Source organism: Ranitomeya variabilis, chromosome 6 (assembly GCF_051348905.1).
Source record: "Ranitomeya variabilis isolate aRanVar5 chromosome 6, aRanVar5.hap1, whole genome shotgun sequence".
Lineage (NCBI taxonomy): Eukaryota > Metazoa > Chordata > Amphibia > Anura > Dendrobatidae > Ranitomeya > Ranitomeya variabilis.
The window spans coordinates 445,249,931-445,270,822 of record NC_135237.1 but is presented as its reverse complement, the minus strand read 5'-3'; the positions used below and the strand labels follow the sequence as shown (position 1 = coordinate 445,270,822).

Below are 20,892 nucleotides of genomic sequence, written 5' to 3'. Positions count from 1 at the left end.
AACCCCTCCCGGACTCATATACTAAGAGGTTATGTGCAGAGTGCATCGTACTGACATTACGGCAAGAAAACGTAATGACTCCATCTGACGTTAGAGCCATAATTCGGGAAGAGATGCAAGGTCTGGCCCATACAAGTAGCACCAGTACCCGCCAGCCCAGCAGGTCCCGATCTCCAGTAAGCTCGGAGTCAGAGGTAGTGCAAAAATCCTCTGATGAAGAGGAGTCCCAGCCAAGTTCATCGGAATATGAAGGAGGGCTTTGTCTACCAAATAGCAGTGTAGACAGTTTAATTAAAGCCGTCAGGAGCACGATGGGGTGCCCAGATGAGAAGGGAAAGAAGTCAGCGCAGGACATCATGTTCGCGGGGTTAGGACAAAGAAAACGAAGGTCCTTCCCCGCCATACCCACAATTAAGGAGCTGGTTAAAAAAGAGTGGGAGAAACAACATACAAGAGGTTTTTTACCATCCTCTGCTAAAAGACGCTACCCCTTCAGTGATGAAGAACTTAATTCCTGGCAAAAGGTACCAAAAGTTGATGCTGCAGTGGCTTCAACTTCTAAACAGTCGGTCTTGCCTGTGGAGGACTCAGGGACGCTAACTGATCCGTTAGACCGGAAAGCAGAAGCCTTGCTTAAAAGGTCATGGGAGGCTAATACGGGGGCATTCAGACCAGCCATCTCTAGCACCTGTACTGCAAGGTCACTGCTAGTATGGACGGAGCAGCTGGAGGAACAAATTAGAAGTGGAGCTTCCAGAAATACAATTCTGTCGAAAATCCCTCTAATGAAAGATGCAGTAGCATTCCTAGCCGATGCCTCGGTGGATTCGCTACGCCTAACAGCCAGGTCAGCCGGCCTAGTAAACACAGCCCGGCGAGCACTCTGGTTGAAGAACTGGAAAGGGGACGCACAGGCCAAAGCAAAACTTTGTGCGATCCCCTGCCAGGGTGAGTTCCTATTCGGGAAAGCTCTGGATGAGCTCTTAAATAAAGCAGGAGAGCGGAAGAAAGGCTTCCCTAACCAGTACCTTCCCTCTTACAGGAGAGCTTTCAGGAGACGCCCCTTCACCAGGAATAAACCCACTGAGCAAAGGGAGCGCTGGGAGGCAAAGGATCCAAAACAAAAAGGTGCTCTGTTTTCCGGATCCTATAACCCAAGACGTAACAAGTACCGTTAATTATGAAGTGGGCGGTAGATTGAAATATTTCGCTGCTAAATGGAAATTAATAACATCTAGTCCTTGGATTCTGGACATTATTGGGAATGGATTAAAATTAGAATTTGATAGAATCCCTTGGGATTCTTTTATTGTAACATCTCCGAGAGGTCAACAACAACAAGAAGCTCTGGAATCAGAGATCCTATCGCTTCTATCTAAAAAAGTATTGATAGAAGTTCCCCGGGATCAAGAAGGGAGGGGGTTCTATTCCCCTTTATTCTTGATCAATAAACCAGATGGTTCATTCAGAACTATCATAAACCTCAAAAAACTAAATTCCTTTTTACGTAACCACACTTTCAAAATGGAATCCATTAGTTCTACCATCAAGCTTTTGTTCCCTAGGTGTGTCATGGCCGGGATAGACCTAAAAGATGCTTACTATCACCTTCCTATACATGCCGAACACCAGCAGTATCTAAGAGTAGCGGTCATCCTGGAGGGACAGGTTCGTCACTTCCAATATGTAGCAATGCCATTTGGGCTTTCTATGGCCCCCCGCATTTTTACAAAGGTGATGTTAGAGGTAATGGCTCATCTACGCCAACGGGACACTTTAATAATACCCTACCTGGATGACTTTCTAGTAATAGGGAATTCTGTGGCTCAATGTAAATTGCGGTTGTCTAACACAATCTCATCCCTGCAGGAGTTGGGCTGGATTATCAACTTCGAAAAGTCCAGGCTGAATCCAGACACTACTCAAATGTTTCTAGGGATCCAGCTAGACTCAGTAAGTCAAAAAAGCTTCCTCCCGCATTCAAAGAAAAGGACTATACAGTCAAAGGTGTCAGAAGCGATAAAAAACCCCTACATGACACTAAGGAAGGCTATGTCCTTACTGGGATCATTGTCCTCATGTATCCCGGCTGTACCATGGGCTCAATTCCATACCCGCCAATTACAGTACGAAGTACTGTCAGCCCAGGGACGGGAAGGACACCTAGAGAGTAAACTAACTCTCTCTAGAGATGTCATAGAATCTCTATCTTGGTGGCTAGATATGGGACACCTTTCAGGGGGTGTACCATGGATAATAGATCCATCCAAAATAATTACTACAGACGCCAGCCCTATGGGATGGGGTGCACATATGGAGGATGATGTAGTCCAGGATACCTGGAATCAGTCAGAATCATCATGTTCGTCAAATTGGAAAGAGTTAACAGCAGTAGGGAAAGCCTTAAATTATTTTCTTCCACAGATCCAAGGAGCAGATGTAAGAGTTTTCTCAGACAACTCCACCACAGTGGCCTATGTAAACCGCCAGGGCGGTACACGGTCAGGAAGTCTGATGACCATCGCAGGGGATATCTTCCAATTTGCAGAGACTCATCTTGCATCCCTAACAGCCCTACACATCAGAGGAATAGAGAATACCAAAGCGGACTACCTCAGCCGAAACAGGCTACGCCAGGGAGAATGGTCCTTAAACAGAGCCGTGTTCAGACTAATAACGAAAGCATGGGGAGTGCCTCAGATAGATCTATTTGCCACAAGAGGCAACAGACAGGTAGAAAGATTCGCTTCTCTGAACTCCATGGATCATCCAGACATGCTGGACTCTCTACACCATCCTTGGAACTTCAAACTGGCATACGCCTTTCCTCCGATGTCTCTAATTCCGCTAGTGATCAGGAAGATCAGGAGGGAGCAAGCAAGGGTAATCCTCATTGCACCCTTCTGGCCAAAAAGACCGTGGTTCTCCTGCCTCCAGACCATGTGTCTATCCGATCCATGGATTCTTCCATTGGACAAGGAACTACTGTTCCAAGGGCCGTTTTTCCACCCGCAAGTGAAAGGGCTTCACTTGACGGCGTGGAACTTGAGCGGCAATTATTAACTTCAAGGGGTTTCTCAGAACAACTAGTAAACACCCTGCTACTAAGTAGGAAAAAATCTACAACCCTGATATATAGCAGGGTATGGAAAAAATTCTTAGACTTTCATACAGTACCATTCACTAAACAGGTTCCGATAACACCTATTCTAGAATTCCTACAAAAAGGTAGAGAATTAGGACTATCAGTGAACACCTTAAGAGTCCAGATATCAGCGTTAGGAGCCTTATATGGATATAATATAGCCGCTGATAGATGGGTCTCCAGATTCATTAAGTCTTGTGAACGCAGTAACCCAGTACATATTCCCCGTCTACCTCCGTGGGATTTAAATCTAGTGCTAGAGGCCTTAACCAGCTCCCCATTTGAGCCTCTAGATTCTATACCTCTAAATGTCCTCACATATAAGGTAGCCCTCTTGGTAGCTCTGACCTCAGCCAGACGTGTTAGTGACATCCAGGCCCTATCAGTAGACCCACCATTCTTACTGATATTCCATGACCGAATAGTCCTAAAACCAGACCCCTCATACCTCCCTAAGGTAGCATCCACCTACCACAGGTCACAGGAAATATTTCTCCCTTCCTTCTTTGATTCTCCTGTAACCCCTGAACAACAGAAGTTCCACACCTTAGATGTCAGAAGAGCCATCCTGACTTATATAGAAAGGTGTCAAGCATGGAGGGAGAGTAGGGCTCTGTTTATCTCCTTTCAGGGCCACAAGAAAGGACATGGGGTCACGAGAGCTACCATATCTCGGTGGATCAGAGATGCTATCTGCTTGGCCTATACATCGAAAGGCGAGATTCCTCCAGTGGGTATTAAAGCGCACTCAACACGAGCCATGGCTTCCTCCTGGGCGGAACAAGCGGATGTCCCGATCCATCTAATATGTAAGGCCGCAACTTGGTCTACACCTTCTACCTTTTACAACCATTATAGACTTGATCTATCTTCATCTTCTGATCTGACCTTTGGTAGAGCTGTGCTTAGTACAGTAATCCCACCCGAGTAATGACTCTCTGAAAGTCTCTCATGTGGGGTGCTGTCGTGGCGAAGGGTAAAAAGCCGGATTACTCACCGGTAATGCTCTTTTAATGAGTCCACGACAGCACCCATTTACAACCCTCCCTGATTATGCACAGCCCTTTCTTTAATTCACAAATAATGGTTGTATAGAGTTTTTAAGATATTTTGCTGTATAAGAATTAATACTAAAGCTTTTGCGGTTCCCTTTTTATACTCTGTAAACTAAACTGAGGAGGAGAGGGGACCGCCTCCTTTTATTCTGTAGGTTTCCTGTTCCTATGGGCGGATCCCTCTCTCTCATGTGGGGTGCTGTCGTGGACTCATTAAAAGAGCATTACCGGTGAGTAATCCGGCTTTTCCAGACCCCCCACTACTGTGTTTTAGGCAGCCCCCAAATCTAAGAAGCATCATTGTCAAGAGCTCCCTGTCCTCTCCAACAGCTGCAGGTACCTTTCCTTGCAACCAGAAAAAATGTAAAACCTGTCCATTTATAATGACCACGGACAAGATAAAGATTCCCAACTCACATCAGGACTACAAGATACCAGGTTGTTATGATCCTTAGTGGTTGAGGATCACAAATTACTCCAGCTAAGTAACAAACATAGGACAAGCTCTAGGGAGGTGGCAAACTGGACTGACCGCAAATCTGAACCTATCCAAACACACTAGAAGTAGCCGGTGAACGTGCCTTAAAAATCCTAGACGTCTCGAGCCAGCCTGAGGAACTAACTACCCCTAGAGAGCAAGAAAGACCTCTCTTGCCTCCAGAGAAATAATCCCCAAAGATATAGAAGCCCCCAACAAATAATAACGGTGAGGTAAGAGGAAGGCACATACACAGGGGTGAAAGCAGATTCAGCAAATGAGGCCCACTAATACTAGATAGCAGAAAATAGTAAAGGGGTCTGTGCGGTCAGTAAAAAACCCTTACAAAATATCCACACTGAGATTTCAAGAACCCCCGCACCAACTAACGGTGTGGGGGGAGAAACTCAGTCCCCTAGAGCAACCAGCAAGCGAGGAAATCACATTTTAGCGAGCTGGACTAAAAACATAATGAATGCTGATAATCAAAAAATGATCAAACAAAAACTTAGCTTGTCTTGGAGAGACTGGGAGCAAGGTAGTCACAAGGAATCTGAAGAGCACTGAATACATTGAGAGCAGGCAAGGAACTGAGTATCCAGGTGAGCTAAATAGGAAACCAACCAAGGATAACGAACCAGCTGATGCTGCCAACCTGCAGAAAGACAACACTACACAGTACCGCTTGTGACCACTAGAGGGAGCCCAAAAACAGAGTTCACAACACCAGGTACTTTCAGCTGCGTCACTTCTAATGTGGTGTACCTAATTATTTGTACTAAATGTCCAACTGGGGGTCTGTATGTGGGGGAGACAGGGCAGAAACTGAGAACAAGGATGAACTCTCATCGCCATACAATAAGAGAAAAAAGAATGGATATACCTGTGGCAATACATTTGTCTCCCAAATCGTAACATTATGGACATGAAATTACTTGTATTAAAGGGTAACTTCAAATCGCAGAAAGACAGGAGAGTCTGGGAATATAAACTGATGACGACCTTTGACACTCTAAATGCAGGAATGAATGTGTCACACGGATTTATGTCTTTTTACATCAACTAATTAACTTGCCCATCAGACCATGTGGGGTCATCACAACAGAACCAGACCCTAATCACAGGACAATAAAACAATCCTTATCTAAGAATTGGCCCAATATTTATGGACGTAACTGTTTATCACCCATGGTAGTTCTGCTTCATGTCACCTGGCTATCCATGTTTTTTTTCCCCTTTTTTTTTTTTTTCTATACTATGTTGTGCATAAATATGTGATTCTTCAGAATTTGTTTGTCTTTGCCTGATGAAGAGACGTATGTAGTCTCGAAAGCTTGCAATTTGTTACCATCTTTTCAGTTAGCCATTAAAAGGTATCAACCACTGAGGACTCTCAATTCTAAATATTTTTCTAGACTGAGACTAGAATTACCGTGATGCATTGACTGTTTTATTCATGATGTTTGTTAGAGGTTTTGTCTCTTTCCACCTTCTTGGACTTTTATGCTTGTAGGTAGCTACAAGCTTATGATCATGAAGTCTACAGGAGAGGTGACAAGGCTTGCACATTGGGTGGGTCTTCTCCACCATAGTCACTGACAAGTTGTGCTACTATGTATGCTTGGTTTTTTAGAATGGAGAGGGTTTTTGATAAGGGGGTAAATTGCAAAGTTGCTTGTTTTTACTAGGATATTGCAATTTTACCCAGTTATGAACTTGTTAGACACTGTAGGTTTTTTTAATAAATAGTTTCACGCCTCTTAGCTTGGTTTTTGTTTTCTATGTTAATGTTACATTTCCTTGCTTGTGTCATTGTTACTCCCTAGCCAACAATAGGAGCTGACTAAGCAAAAAATGTCTCCTCTTTTGCAGGATGCCCCTTATTACTGAGGCAGACGAAGATCCTAATTATTTTATGTGTAATGTAATGATCTGCAAGTTGGCTGCAGGAGCCTGACTGTGGCACACAGCTGGGCTTCTGCTGTAACTTCTAAGACTAGCATTCTTGCCGATCCTCGCAGGTTAACCCTCTCACATGCCGCTATCAAGAGTGACTGCGGCACATGAGTTAGACATGAGGAAAGCGTTCCCCCTGTCAGCCTATTGGCACCCCACAGTGTGATCGCGGGTTCAGATGGGTTGCTATGACAGCCATGAGTCTGACAAAGGTCCCTGGGTAAGCTATACACCACAGCCAGTCAAACCTCGCTTGGGGCATGTCCTGATTGGCTGACAGGGTAGTGTCACTGCTAAGGGAGTGCTGTGTATCACTAACAGTTGCCTGTTAATATCCCCTTGGGGGAAGAATAAATATTGCAGCAAGTTGTCATCTTTGGTGTTCAGCCGACAACTACAGGATTGTCACCAGTCAAGGGGTGCTAGTCTTTTATATCTTAGGTCAGTAAAAAGATGTGTTGGTGGTCACTAAGGTGTTAAAGCATCACTCCAGCGTTTGTATGTTTTTTTTTCACCACTGAAAAAGTCATTTGAGATTCTTAACAGGTTTGCTATTCTCAAATTGATTAAACTTGCAGGCTCTTTTCTATAGATCTTCCACACACTAATCTGAAGTTTGCCAGATCACTGGATCCAGCCAGCTTCAGAGTCCCCTTATGCTTCGGAGGCAAAGCTGTACCAGCAGCAGTGCACAGTCCGAACCAGCAGCCTGATCTTTCAGGAGCATGCTGATCTCTGACCACCAGAATTCATGGAAGCAGTGCACTCCTGAAGATCGATCCTGAGAAAACTCCTTGAAATCCTCATATAATGGAAGGCTTATTGTGCAGATTATTTTTAGACTTCCAAGCACTAGTTTACAATAATTACATGTATATAACAGAGAACTTAATATATTTTAATCTGCTGCATTTGTAATTTAATTGATGTTTCCTAGATAGCGGTGCTGGTTACTAATGATGCCAAAGCTCACAAGGACAAGTTACAGTTCTTCATGGAACAATTTTATAAAATCATCAGGAAGATGGAGTCTTCCAACAAGGAGCTCTCTATTGCTATCCGAGGATATGGGCTCTTTGCAGCGGTATGATCCCCTCGTAGTAATAAGAAAACACACTGGTTTGTGACTTTTGCAAAATATCATGTCTTACATTTATTAATTTCTTTGCTTTAAAGCCATGCAAAGCTGTAAATGCCAAGGATGTGGATTTTATGTACATTGAGCTTATTCAGCGTTGCAAGCAAATGTATCTCACAGAGGCAGAGACGGAGGAAGACAACGTGTATCAGCTGCCAAACTTCCTGCAGGCAATCGCTAGTGTCATACTGTACATGGACTCTGTGAGTAGATAACTTCTTTTGACCTGTATATACATAGTTACATAGTTATTAAGGTTGAAGGAAGACTTTAAGTCCATCTAGTTCAACCCATAGCCTAGCATGCCCTAACATGTTGATCCAGGGGAAGGCAAAAAAACCCCATGTGGTAAGAGTAAGCTCCATCATGGGGAAAAAATTCCTTCCCGACCCCACACACGGCAATCAGACTAGTTCCCTGGATCAACGCCTTATCAAGGAATCTAATATATATACCCTGTAATTTTATACTTTTCCAGAAAGGTATCCAGTCCCCTCTTAAATTTAAGTAATGAATCACTCATTACAACATCGTATGGCAGAGAGTTCCATAGTCTCACTGCTCTTACAGTAAAGAATCCGCGTCTGTTATTATGCTTAAACCTTCTTTCCTCCAGACGTAGAGGATGCCCCCTTGTCCCTGTCACCGGTCTATGATTAAAAAGATCAGCAGAAAGGTCTTTGTACTGTCCCCTCATATATTTATACATTAACATAAGATCACCCCTTAGTCTTCGTTTTTCCAAACTAAATAGCCCCAAGTGTAATAACCTATCTTGGTATTGCAGACCCCCCAGTCCTCTAATAACCTTGGTCGCTCTTCTCTGCACCCGCTCTAGTTCAGCTATGTCTTTCTTATACACCGGAGACCAGAACTGTGCACAGTATTCTAAGTGTGGTCGCACTAGTGACTTGTATAGAGGTAAAATTATGTTCTCCTCATGAGCATCTATGCCTCTTTTAATGCATCCCATTATTTTATTTGCCTTTGTAGCAGCTGCCTGACACTGGCCACTGAATATGAGTTTGTCATCCACCCATACACCCAGGTCTTTTTCATTGACGGTTTTGCCCAGAGTTTTAGAATTAAGCACATAGTTATACATCTTATTACTTCTACCCAAGTGCATGGCCTTACATTTATCCCCATTAAAGCTCATTTGCCATTTATCAGCCCAAGCTTCTAGTTTACATAAATCGGCCTGTAATATAAAATTGTGATATAATATATGTAATATATAATAATGATCTGTAAAACTCACTGACTTGTCCGACTTTTGATTTGATGGCCAGTGGAACATAACTTGATGAGAAATGACCAATGAATATAATACAAAACCTACGGATATGCTAAATCATGCTGTGCTCTCCCTTCAGATCCCTGAAATATATACTCCTGTTCTGGAGCGTCTCCTGGTTGTTCAGATAGAAACATTTCCACAATACAGCTCAAAAATGCAGTCCTCTTGCAGCAGGTCAATCATCAAGGTGTTTCTGTCTTTAGCGGCAAAGGGGCCTGTTCTGTGGAGCCTGATTAGTACTGTAGGTGAGTGTAGAACTAAGTCTCTATTGCATTTTGTTTTTATCATGATTTTGCATGCTAGCACCAGTTTTTTCCCCAAAAAATTAAATGCCATTCAAGAAACATTTTTTATCATTTTTTTTTCTTTTGTGAAGATTCACACAGACATGTTACAGAATGTTTTAGACATTTGGGTCATTGTTTTATTAGTTTTGTTTTTGAGCAATACTCGTTCAAGTGATGATATCTAATATAAACATATGGTGCTGAAAAATAGCAATTGGGGCCTTAAATTTATTTCAATGTGATCCCTGGGGCATAGAAATTGTGCCAGTATAATCACTTGTCTCTGAATGCACAATCGCGAGATACCACCCTGTGGCATTGATTGTAATTGGTGATTACACAAATCCTGACCAGATAATTGTTTAATTTTGATTAAGGAGAAATGGGTGGCGGATGTGGGCCCCTTGTCGGAGTCCATACTTCAATATATCCCCAGGACTTCCCTGAGTGAGGATAAGAGGGTGTCAGTTATACCTGGTGTATAGGGTGTACAGGACCCCGGCATGGATGAGGAAGGCAGGACTGAGAGGTGACTCAGAATATCCCAGGTGTGGTGAGGAACGTGCTGATCTGCTACATATGATGTGGTCGTGTGCTCCAACCCTTTTGGGTGAAGGTGCTTAACTTGATCCTGGAGGTGACAGAAGTAGATGTGGTGCGTAACCCGCTGACTTGCCTTTTGGGCTGTATGGATGATATTGCTACGGATGAATGTGGAAGGCTGACTATCGCAAGATTGTTGGATGCTGCGAGAAAGCTTATCACAATGCACTGGTTGGATGAAAAACCGCCAAGGAAAAAGGAATTTATCAACAAGATAAATTTTATTGTCCTTATGGAAAGAAATATATACAGTAAGAGAGATCAGAATACAAAATTTGAAAATGTGTGGGGTGGATGGATGGATTACCCAGGCGTGGCGTCTGCTGAGTTACTGCAAAGTAGAATGGGTGTCGTGTAGTTGATTCTGGGGGGACTCCTACATGTACAGGCGTGTTTTTGTAAAGCTTGTTATCTTTTCTCAAGAGGTGATGCTGTCAGATGGTTGTATTGGATAATGGGCAAGAGATTGGGGGGAGGGAGAGGGGGGTTGGTTAGGTGGTAAGGGTGTTGTTAAGTAAAATGAAAATATATTATCAGGTCATGTATCTAATGTACGGTATTTGTCTGGAAATTGTATCGGACTGTGTTAATGGCGTGTCATATGCTTTAATAAAAAATACATGATTTAAAAAAAAAAAAAAGATAATTGTTTAATTTTGATAAAAAGCCTGGCATCTCTGAACCCCAAGACTTTTTCTTGGTGTACCCATTGGTTGACAGAGCAACTGGAGGCTTGGCAACAGGTCGGCCATGAATGTGTGACACTGACTTTCTTAAAGTAAGTCAATACAAATCGAGCACAGGGGCGCAATGCTCCCTAGGCTTGGCCAAACAGGTCTGTGAATCTTTCCACTTTTTTTCCTTCTATATCTACCCTTCTCTATCACCTGTAAAGTCATAGCTGTCAATCAAAGAAGAGTGGGGTGGAGATAGATGTAAGTAGCACTGAACTGCTCAGCCACGCCAAGGGTACACCTAGCCTCTGTACTTGGGTTTAACACTCTTTTGGTGCTAAAAAACTCTCTTTAAGGGCTCTTTCAGACGCCAGTGTGTCTGGTACAAGTGTTGACAGTTTTCAAACGTACCAGAGACACTTACACACCTAGACCCATTGAAGTGAATGGGTCTGTGCACATGTCAGTGTATTTCCATGGACCATGTGTCTGTGGGCAAAATACGCTGACATGTTCGCTTTTTAACAGCACCGGCCGCATGACACATCCGTGTGTCATCAGTACCACATGTACCGTTGCTAGGGAAGCAGTGGTACAGTTAGCTCTGTTCCCCGGCGCCAGGTTCTGAAGACAGCTCGCATCATTCTACCCTGCTCTGCTGGCGATCAACGATAGCAGTAGAGAATGTTGAGCGTTATATTCAACTGATAACCGTGAGAGCAGGCAGCAGCTGATGGGTATTCATCATCCGCCACCTGTAAATAAATTAAAAAAAACGGTATGGGTTCCCCTGTATTTTTGATAACAAGCCAGGCAAAACTGACAGCAGAGGGCTGCAACCCTCAGTTGTCAACTTCATCAACGCTGGTTATCAAAAATAGAGGGATCTCCACACCATGTTTTTTAATTATTTAAATAAATATTTAAACCGTGAAGTCCCCCCAATTTTTTGACAACCAGACTAGCTAAAGTAGACAGCTTTGGTATTCTCAGGCTGGTAAGGGCTATGGATATTGACCTCCCTCTCAGCCTAAAAATAGCAGCCCCCAGCCGCCCAGAAAAGGCACATCTATTAGATACACCAATTCTAGCACTTTGCCTGTCTATTTCCACTTGCCCTGTAGCGGTGGCAAGTGGGGTAATATTTGTGGGGTTGTCACCTTTGTATTGCCTGGTGTCATTGAGCCCATGGATTACAATTGGAAAACACCTGTAAGTTTTTTCTAGTTTTTTTTTATAGGTTAACCTTTTAAATGCCAAGTAGTCCCATATCGAAATGGCCATAAGTGATTAATTTATCAATATAATAGTTTAATATATTTCTTACAGTGCATCAAGGGTTGATCAGAGTCTGTTCTAAGCCACTCAGCTTTGTACAGGTAAATGTTTGCAATATGATTTATTTTAATATGTAGTCACATTTGGCTGGATGTTGGGTCCGATGTTACACTACTGTAGTGAACGAGATTTAATTACATATTTGTAAAGGCATACTGCAAAACTGTGGCACTTAGCATGTGCCTTATTTTTTTTATTTTAGCATGTCTTTGTTGGTGCAGTTTTTGACGTGCAGTACCAAAATGCAGTTATCCAATAATGAAACATTGGAAACTTTTCTGGAGCTTCTTTGCAAAGAAAGTAAAATAATCCAAAACAATCACCAATAAAATGGCCAAAACCACAGATCTGCATGTAACCAATATGAATCCAATAGGTGGTGTTACTACAAATCAATATCTAAACCTAAGGATATGCCTATTAATACTAAATGCATTCCTATTGGTCCATCACCATTTAAAGGGAACCTGTCACCCCCAAAATCGAAGATGAGCTAAGCCCACCGGCATCAGGGGCTTATCTACACCCTTTGAACATTTGAGAGGTGCCCCTTGATGAAGCGACAGCAAAACACACATTTGACTTAGGCTAGTTTCACACTAGCGTTTTGAGGAGCTGCGGACTTCCTCCGCAAAGCCCCGCCCTCCGCCGCTAGCTCCGCCTACTTCTGCATGCGGCCTGCATGCGACCTACGTATATATCTTTAACATTAGGTACGCAGGTCGTGTGGCTGCATGCAGATGCTTCCGCATGCATCGTTTTGAAGATGTGGAGAAAAAAAGAAATTGCTACCAGCTGCATCCTACGCTGGTCGCCGCATTGTCACAACGACGCATGCGGAAGCATCCGCATACAGCCGCACGACCTGCGTACCTAATGTTAAAGATAGGTACGCAGGTCGCATGCAGAAGTAGGCGGAGCTAGCGGCGGAGGTGCGGCCGAGGGCGGGGCTTCACGGAGGAAGTCCGCAGCTCCTCAAAACGCTAATGTTTAACCGGCCTAAAAGGGGTTCTCCGAGCAATGTATCTATATAATTGTGCAGCCTTTCCTAGATTTCTGAAGACACTCGGTAGGACGGGCTGCGTGAAGAACGAGACAGACACACTATTGTTGTCCTGCTTCACTTGGTGTCCTGTCAGGTTGAGTGAACAGAGGAATGCACTGTCACTCGCATGCCTCCTGAGCGCTGCTATAATCACATAAATCAACAGATACCAAGAGGAATGAGGGCCCTACTCACAAGCTTACAATCTATGGTGACATAAGGGAGACATGAAAGGTGGATGGTAACAATTGCTTTTATTGTTCTGACCAGCGATAATGTATGAAATCGGGTGTTCATGCAATGGTGCATGAACCGATTACCAACCAGTATATGTAAAAGTACAGACACTCTATGTAAAAATACAGACAGAGTGCTATTAAATGCATAAAGCATGTGAGAATATTATAAGCATGTGAGAATATTATACGAGGGCCCTGGTTATGAAAAAAAATTTGAATGGGCAACACAGGGATAGTTAAATAAATTAGTTGAGATGGTAGGCCAGTCTGAAGAAATGCATTTTTAGGGCACGCTTAAAACTGTGGGTATTGGGAATTAATTGACTTATCATGGGTAGTGCGTTTCAAAGAATTGGCACAGGACGTGAGAAGTCCTGGAGACGGGAGTGGAAGGTTCTGATTATTGATGATGTTAATCTTAGGTCATTATCTGAACAGAGGGCACAGGTAGGGTAGTTGACTGAGACGAGTCAGGAGATGTAGGATGGTGCTGAACCATGGAGCGCTTTGTGGGTGAGTGTGATAAGTTTATATTTAACTCTGGAGTGGATGGGTAACCAGTGCAATGACTGGCACAAGTTAGAGGCTTCAGTGTAACGGTTGGTGAGGAATATGATCCTGGCTGCAGCATTTAAAACAGATTGGAGAGGGGAGAGTTTGGTAAGAGGGAGATCGATTTTAGTAGAGAGTTACAATAGTCCAAATGAGAATGAATGAAAGCAACAGTAAGAGTATTTGCAGAGTCGAAAGTAAGAAAAGGATGAATTCTAGAAATGTTTTTGAGGTGCAGAGGAGCAGATAAGAGCGAGCCAGTGATTGGTTGTGGGGGGTGAATGAAAGCTCTGAATCAAGTATGACCCCAAGACAGCGGGCATGTTGTTGCGGAGTAATGGTAGAACCACACACAGAAACGGTAATATCGGGAGTAGGTAGGTTAGTAGAGGGAGGAAACACAAGAGTTCAGTTTTCGACAGGTTCAGTTTCAGATAGAGGGAGGACATGATGTTGGGGACATCGGTAAGACAATTATAGAGGTGTGTAATTGGATGTCATTCCGCATAGAGATTTTACTGGAAACCAAATCTGATTGTCCAATAGGGGGAGTATACAAGGAGACGAGGAGGGGGCCTAGGACTGATCCTTGAGGAACCCTACCAGTCAGGGGAAGATTAGAGGAGGAGGAGCCAGCAAAAGATACAGTGAAGGAGCGGTCAGAGGTCGGAGGAGAACCAGAAGATAACGGTGTCCTTGAGGTCGATGGAGCGGAGCATAGTGAGGAGGAGGAGCTGGTGATCCAGAGTGTAGAATGCTTCAGAGAGATCCAGGAGAATTAGCATGGAGTGGTGACCATTAAATTTATCAGTTAGTAGATCATTAGAGACTTTAGTGAGGGCAGGTTCAGTAGAGTGTAAAGAGCGGAAACTGGATGTTGAATGTTGCTTCCATTTGGCCGTAGGGGGGCTTGGCCAGTCTCTGCAGGAATTAAACCCTGTTTTGTAATGCAGAGATTAGGTTCCCCGGCCTTCTCCGTGCCAGCAGGCTCTATGTAAAGCAGCTCCTCCCACCACTCGTTGCCCAAACGTTGGTTCCTATTCAGTTTGTTCTGCTAGTGTCCTGTTTGTGCGTATGTGTTTTGTTTCTCCTGTTATTGAGTCGGTTCGTATACCAGTCCCATCTGACCTCTCCACTTTTGACCTCCTGAGGTTCTCAATGTATATTAATATGTGCAGTGAAGACCCTTTTACTTGTCATGTGCTGCTATCACTGACTTTGCCTTTGCTTTAGGATGGGTACAGGGCAGACCGCTCTGATGAGCCCTCGGCGTCTGGCGAGGTCCGTGCTGGAAAGTGGAAAGTTCCTACTTTCAAAGAATATCTTGATCTCTTCCGTAATCTTTTGAACTGTGATCTGCTAAAGGTATTCCTTGCTGCTTTTATGTATTTAAGCATTTCACTGTTTTAATATTTGATTCCTGATTTATTGTCATGCCATCTGTGTTATCATTTATTAGTTAACAAATTAAATAATGCAATGTTATAGATCTGCAATGACGACATCCTTCACCGTTAAATCACATTTAGGGCTGCTCTCAGGCCTCGTAGTGTCCAAAACTCTGTAAGACTCATCTCTATCAATGTTATAATCCAAACCAATATACTAGCCAACAGATGAAAAGTATACTTCCCTTCTCTTATCTGATATCAGGTGGATTTTGTTCCAAGGAAGAGAGGCCAAATACCTATTGTCTCCCTTGTAGGACCTCCGTTCTCTCTACCATGCCTCTAGGGTTTCTTGAGGCTGCACGGAGAGGGTGCACGCCTGGGTCATGATATGGTCTTTTGGTTAATGGCACTGTAATAATCATAATGACAGGAGTGCCCCATATATTCTCAATTCATTGTATTGACATGCGTAGAGTATTCAACATTACTAAATAAAACCCTTATAATGCAGGGATGAGACTACGTCCGGAGAGCTGAGTGAAAGCAGGCTTATTGCAATCCAATGGTAGGAAAGGCCTGCAGACATGATGGCAGCTCTCTGCTCCCCCTTTGCATTATGAGGCTAAATTCATATGTTCTCACAATGTATCTGAAATTAAGATTTTAATTAAATTCCTTCAAACTAGCTGTTCTTCTAGAAATTTGTAGTCTTTGTGTATGCACATGAGCAGCTGCAATGTCACAGAACACACTCTCTCTTTTCCAGACTCATCCCTTGCATAGAATGTCTTTTCTTTTATGCTGTGTCTTCTCAATTTAGTTTGTTCTGTCCAAAAGGGATTATCATCATTATGAATATGCAAATTGCCTCTTCAGAGAAAAAGAGGACTTGAACTCTATAGCGCCATCTGTTGGAAATAGCGATCCTACAAGTCACAATCAACCCTTTAACAAGTCTTGTAATATGACTGGGGAGAAATGCCAAATCAGTATCTCCATTCGCAGACACGGTGTTTCGGGCTATTGGGCCTCGTCAGTGCAAAGCATGAGAACTGATTTGACTAGGTGAGAGGCTCTGGACTGAGGTCTAAGGGTAAGGTTTCTCCTTGCGGAGAGTGACCTACCAGCTCTGGTAAGTCACTCTCCACAAGGAGAAACCTTACATCATTGTGAAAATAGTGTGAGCCAGCTATTATTCTCTTAAATAGCAGCCATTCAGCAGTACCTGGCAGCGGCCGTTACACATCACATGGAGCCGTGCTCTGCAGCTCCTTTCCACGTCTTTACATCTGACTTCTGCTGGAGCTGTTTTCAGCTGATTGATAAAGGAAGACCGGGTGACAGACCTCCCCAATCTCATAATGATGACCCTATCTTATGGGTCATCAATATGGTGTGAATGGTCAACTCCTTTAAAAGGTTATTACCATCCTCACAGGTATTGTTACTGCTTATTTGCAGCTGCTCTTAAGGTATTTACAACTTTCCTTTTGCGTATAGCTCATCGCCTAGGAGACCGACCACCATTGCTGTCTACCTTTTAGTTACTGTACTGAAGCTGACCAAGCTTAGGTTAGGAGGTAACATCACGCCACATCTTGGCCAGCATAAAAACAGTACTTAAAGCTCAGCAGAAAATAGCTTGTAAGCCCTGTGCATGTTCAGCCTAGTAGCAGTGGTCGGTCTCCAAGATTCTAAGCTGTCAAGAAAGGAAAGGTAATATCTCAAGACCAGCTTAAAAACCGCCTTACCAACACCAGGTCAGATTACCAATGCACTAGCAGGATGCAACAGACCCCCATAATAAAGGTGGGCGCAGCACAGGTGCAAGATACTGATGGAACAACCATTTACAAATCAATTCATGGAGGGGGTGGTCGCCTAGTATTAACAATGCACACATTTTACACTGCTGTATTTTCTTTCCTTATTCTTCTAGGAATCCATATTTTCTGATGAAACCTTACCACATGTAACCTCACCACTTCTGTCTCTCAGTCGACTGCTGTACGACGAACTTATAAAATCCATCCTCAAAATTATTGAGAAATTGGATCTATCGTTGCAAAAGCAAGAACCTGGGCAAGAGGTGAGAATTTCCATTTAGGGGCACTTTAGTCTTTAACCTGTTTTGTTTTTTGGCAGGTTGGAAGTGCTTGTTTAGTACAAAAACTCATAGTGGGAACTTATTCCATAGCACCGTACACACTTTATCACTCTCGTCAGTTCTCAGCAATAGGGTCCAACATTGAATTGAAGAAAGTCGCAACTTGCCCACGAATGTCTCCTGGCAGGACATGGATCATCTCGTTCTGGTATTCCAGCTTCCCCTGGAAATAAAAAAAAAAATAAATAAATAAAAGTAAAAAAAAAAGTCAATTAAGAAAAAAATGTAAATATATAAAGCTAAATAAAAAAAGAAGAGTGAAATATTAACCAACACCTTCACCCAATGCACTTGCACCATTACTGCCTTTTCTGTGGCGTGGCTGCATGTAATAATGTGTCCATATCACAGAACCCATCTTGGATGAAATCTCCATGAATTCCTGCTCTTCACCACTTTTTGTCTCTAACCCCATGCCTTTCTGCTTTACTCCTGGCATTAACGTTTCAGTACTTTTCAGTACATGGATGCTTTTCCCCATTTAAACTCTGTTCTGATCTGCACTGGAGGCAGATCCAGCCAAAAGTAGTGGCAATATTTGTCTGGTAGTTGGGCAGACGAAAATATGGCTAACAACATTATGGTTCTCGGCGTCCGTCAGGTGTTGCTGGTGTCTGTCATGAGACAGATCTGGAACTGTCATAGGTTTTGCTGTTTTGCTACAATGGATGTGTAACATGCAGATGTGAATGGTCTAGGGAGCCGGCTCTCATTCAGTTTAAACCCCAGTGTTTCACTTAATGAGTATGCCGAGCATATCTAACAAGCACTATCAAGCGCTCGGACCTATGGCATTCTATGGGAATTTGCACATGTTCAATGGTTTCTGCAGACCGGTTATTCTGATCAGACTTTGATCAGAATGGCATCAGTTTTTCTTAGATGTAGAGAGAAGGGAAAAACTTTCTCCACCCTCTCCATTCTGTCACTTAGTGAAAATTGGACTGCAATCGGAAAACATTTGAATGCGGTCCGATTTTTTTCACGGAATCATACACTTGCATTGCCAGTTTTGATCTAACACTTGGATCCAAATTGGTCAGGTCTCTGAATTTTTTTTTTTTTTTAGTGGACCACTCAGTTTAAGGAAAACATGAAAAATAGAAGACTAGAGGGAAAATCTAAGTTGCAGGGGGCACCTGTAATGGCTGAGAGTTGGAGGCATCTGAGCCACACTATTCCCTGAAGCCCTTGATATGCCACTATAGATTTCAGGTGGCCACATCTCCACCAAATCTGTTATATCAGTCAGTTTTAGCTTTACATAGCCAATGGGGAGGATAGATCTGGGAGCAACCTAGACCAGATTGTAGGACTCTGGATGAGATGATCAGTAATTGATTTCCCTGTGTATGACTAAACCAAGTGTGCTCAATACAATCTTCTAATACATTTCAGGATCTGGAGGATCAGCTAAGCTATTTAGTAATTGCCACATCAGATCCAGCGGCTAACCTTTATCCTACAAAGCCAAAAGATTTTACAGCATTTGTTAATCTGGTCGACTTCTGCAGGTAACTTTTATATAAACTTCAACTCGAAAGTAATAAAATGACATCATTTTCTAATGCTCTGCTTTTTAGCTTCTGGCTTAACGGAGTAATCATTCAGGATGCTAGGCTGCAGTCTCGGCGATTTGATTTATTATGCATGATGTTTTATAGCATCGACTTATTTGGTAGCACTGTGCATAACACAGCGGGTGACATAAGTATTGAACATGTCAGCAGATTTCTAATTAAAGAGAACCTGTCATCAGAAAAAAAATATATTATTAATCTGCAGATATGTGGTTAATCTGCAGATTACTAGCCTGCCCGGCTCCGGCACTTAGCCGAACTCTGCAGAGAGAAAACGAACCTTATTCTCTCTGACGATTCGGTTTTCAGTCATGGGGGGCAGCGCTGAAACAGGATCAATCACCGCTCTGAGTATACAGAGCGGCTGCTGTAACTACTCCCCCACCACTGCCAGCAGAGCCAGTGCAGCCATACATTGCCTCTGCATTAGGGCTGGCTGTCAGTCCGTGCCGGGACGTGGTTACAGCCGAGTCGTGACTGAACCCCCACTGACCCCGTGACTTAAACCCGTGGCCAGACGCCACTCTGCACTCCCTAGGTAAGCCAGCAGCTGCATGCACCTGTTTCCGTGCCCGCAATAGTTGCATTCTGGGCATTTGTTTACCTGCTGTTTATTATTTTATTTTTTATTTTCTGTAAATTTTTATTTTTTATCTAACGGAGTGAAGGGGGAGACGGACTCCTTTCCAGGGTCTGCTCTCCCCCGAACAATCAACAGGCGAGCACGGCGAGTATACCTCCCCGTTCCTCTCCTGCGACGTATGGGGCACGCCTAACCTAAACCCAGGGCGACGGTTCCTACTCGGTCCCGATCTCCCCCATTATAGGAGGGCGAGCACATAGAGTATACCTCTCATGTGCATCTCCCGGGCTCCACCGCACTCAAGCCCTCACCTCGGCGTCTTGTGGACCCCACGGTAGCCGTAAGTCCCCTGCGGCAGGCACATCTGCACGGTGGCACAGCCATAAGTCTCCTGCGGCAGGCACATACGACGCTCTCCATCCCCCGGAGCAGGGAGGACAGATTGAGCTGGAGGCCGCACCGAGGCTCGGTGAGTAGTCCCCTCCTCATGCTGCAGCGTTGGAGGATGCGGTCTGGGTCCCTGGGGAGAGGCGCCGCTGTTTGGTGCAGCAGCGATTGTTCGGCGCTACACCGCGCCCGCAGGCGCATGCCGCCGGCAGCCTGCAAATTTAGTCCCCGGCTTTTCAGCCGGACCAGGCTGCGTTTGTACCCACCCACCGCTGGAGCCCCGCCCACCACTCAGGCGCTTCTCATTCTGGACGAGAACAGCCCTGCAAATCTCGGCCTCCATCTTGGGTCTCCTCTCCTGCGTGGGATTCTGCAGCAAACGCTTCCTCTTCCTCCCTGGGGACACAGACACAGGACGGTGGGTAAGCTGCCCCTTCCTATAGGGAAACGCTTAACCCCTTCTCTGCATCCACATCCCTGCTAGTGCAGTATTTTGGAGGCACAGACATACACTATGTCTCAATCTAAGGAGGCAAAAAGGGGCAACAAAAAGCACACTGTATTTTTTACCGCATGTGCCACATGCAATTCTTCTTTGCCACGTGCCCACAATACCCCTTTGTGCCAGAACTGTGACCCAGCCTGTATGCAGCCGCCTTCTGCCGCCACCAATGTCGCCATCGATCCCGCTGAGCCTAACCCTCCTGAGTTGGCCGCGTCCCTGTCACGTTCAATGGAATCCTTGGTCAAGGCATTGGACTCTTTCCGAGGGTCCTCCTTAAGCCAGAACTCACCTCCGTCGGCTGCGACGGAATCTGGCGATGGTGCGGGGCCGTCCGACCACAGGGGGCGTACCGTTCTACGGGACTCTCGGGGGTCCAGGAAAAGGACCCTCCCCTCATCTCCCATACACGCTCGAGCTTCAGCTTCTGCAAGCTCATCTTCTCGCTCCCCCTCCCCTGAGGGTCGCAGCG

At 44.3% G+C, this 20,892-nt stretch overlaps 1 protein-coding gene across 1 annotated transcript in view; it reads left to right on the top strand.

Moving 5' to 3' along the window:
- Positions 1 to 20,892, top strand: part of PRKDC (protein kinase, DNA-activated, catalytic subunit) — a 384,813-nt gene that overhangs the window by 64,277 nt on the left and 299,644 nt on the right. The window contains exons 11-17 of the mRNA XM_077270465.1: positions 7,572 to 7,718; positions 7,811 to 7,975; positions 9,149 to 9,317; positions 11,966 to 12,015; positions 15,044 to 15,175; positions 17,141 to 17,290; positions 18,767 to 18,882. Of these exons, the coding sequence (XP_077126580.1) occupies positions 7,572 to 7,718; positions 7,811 to 7,975; positions 9,149 to 9,317; positions 11,966 to 12,015; positions 15,044 to 15,175; positions 17,141 to 17,290; positions 18,767 to 18,882 (929 nt within the window). The remainder of the gene's footprint in view (positions 1 to 7,571; positions 7,719 to 7,810; positions 7,976 to 9,148; positions 9,318 to 11,965; positions 12,016 to 15,043; positions 15,176 to 17,140; positions 17,291 to 18,766; positions 18,883 to 20,892) is intronic.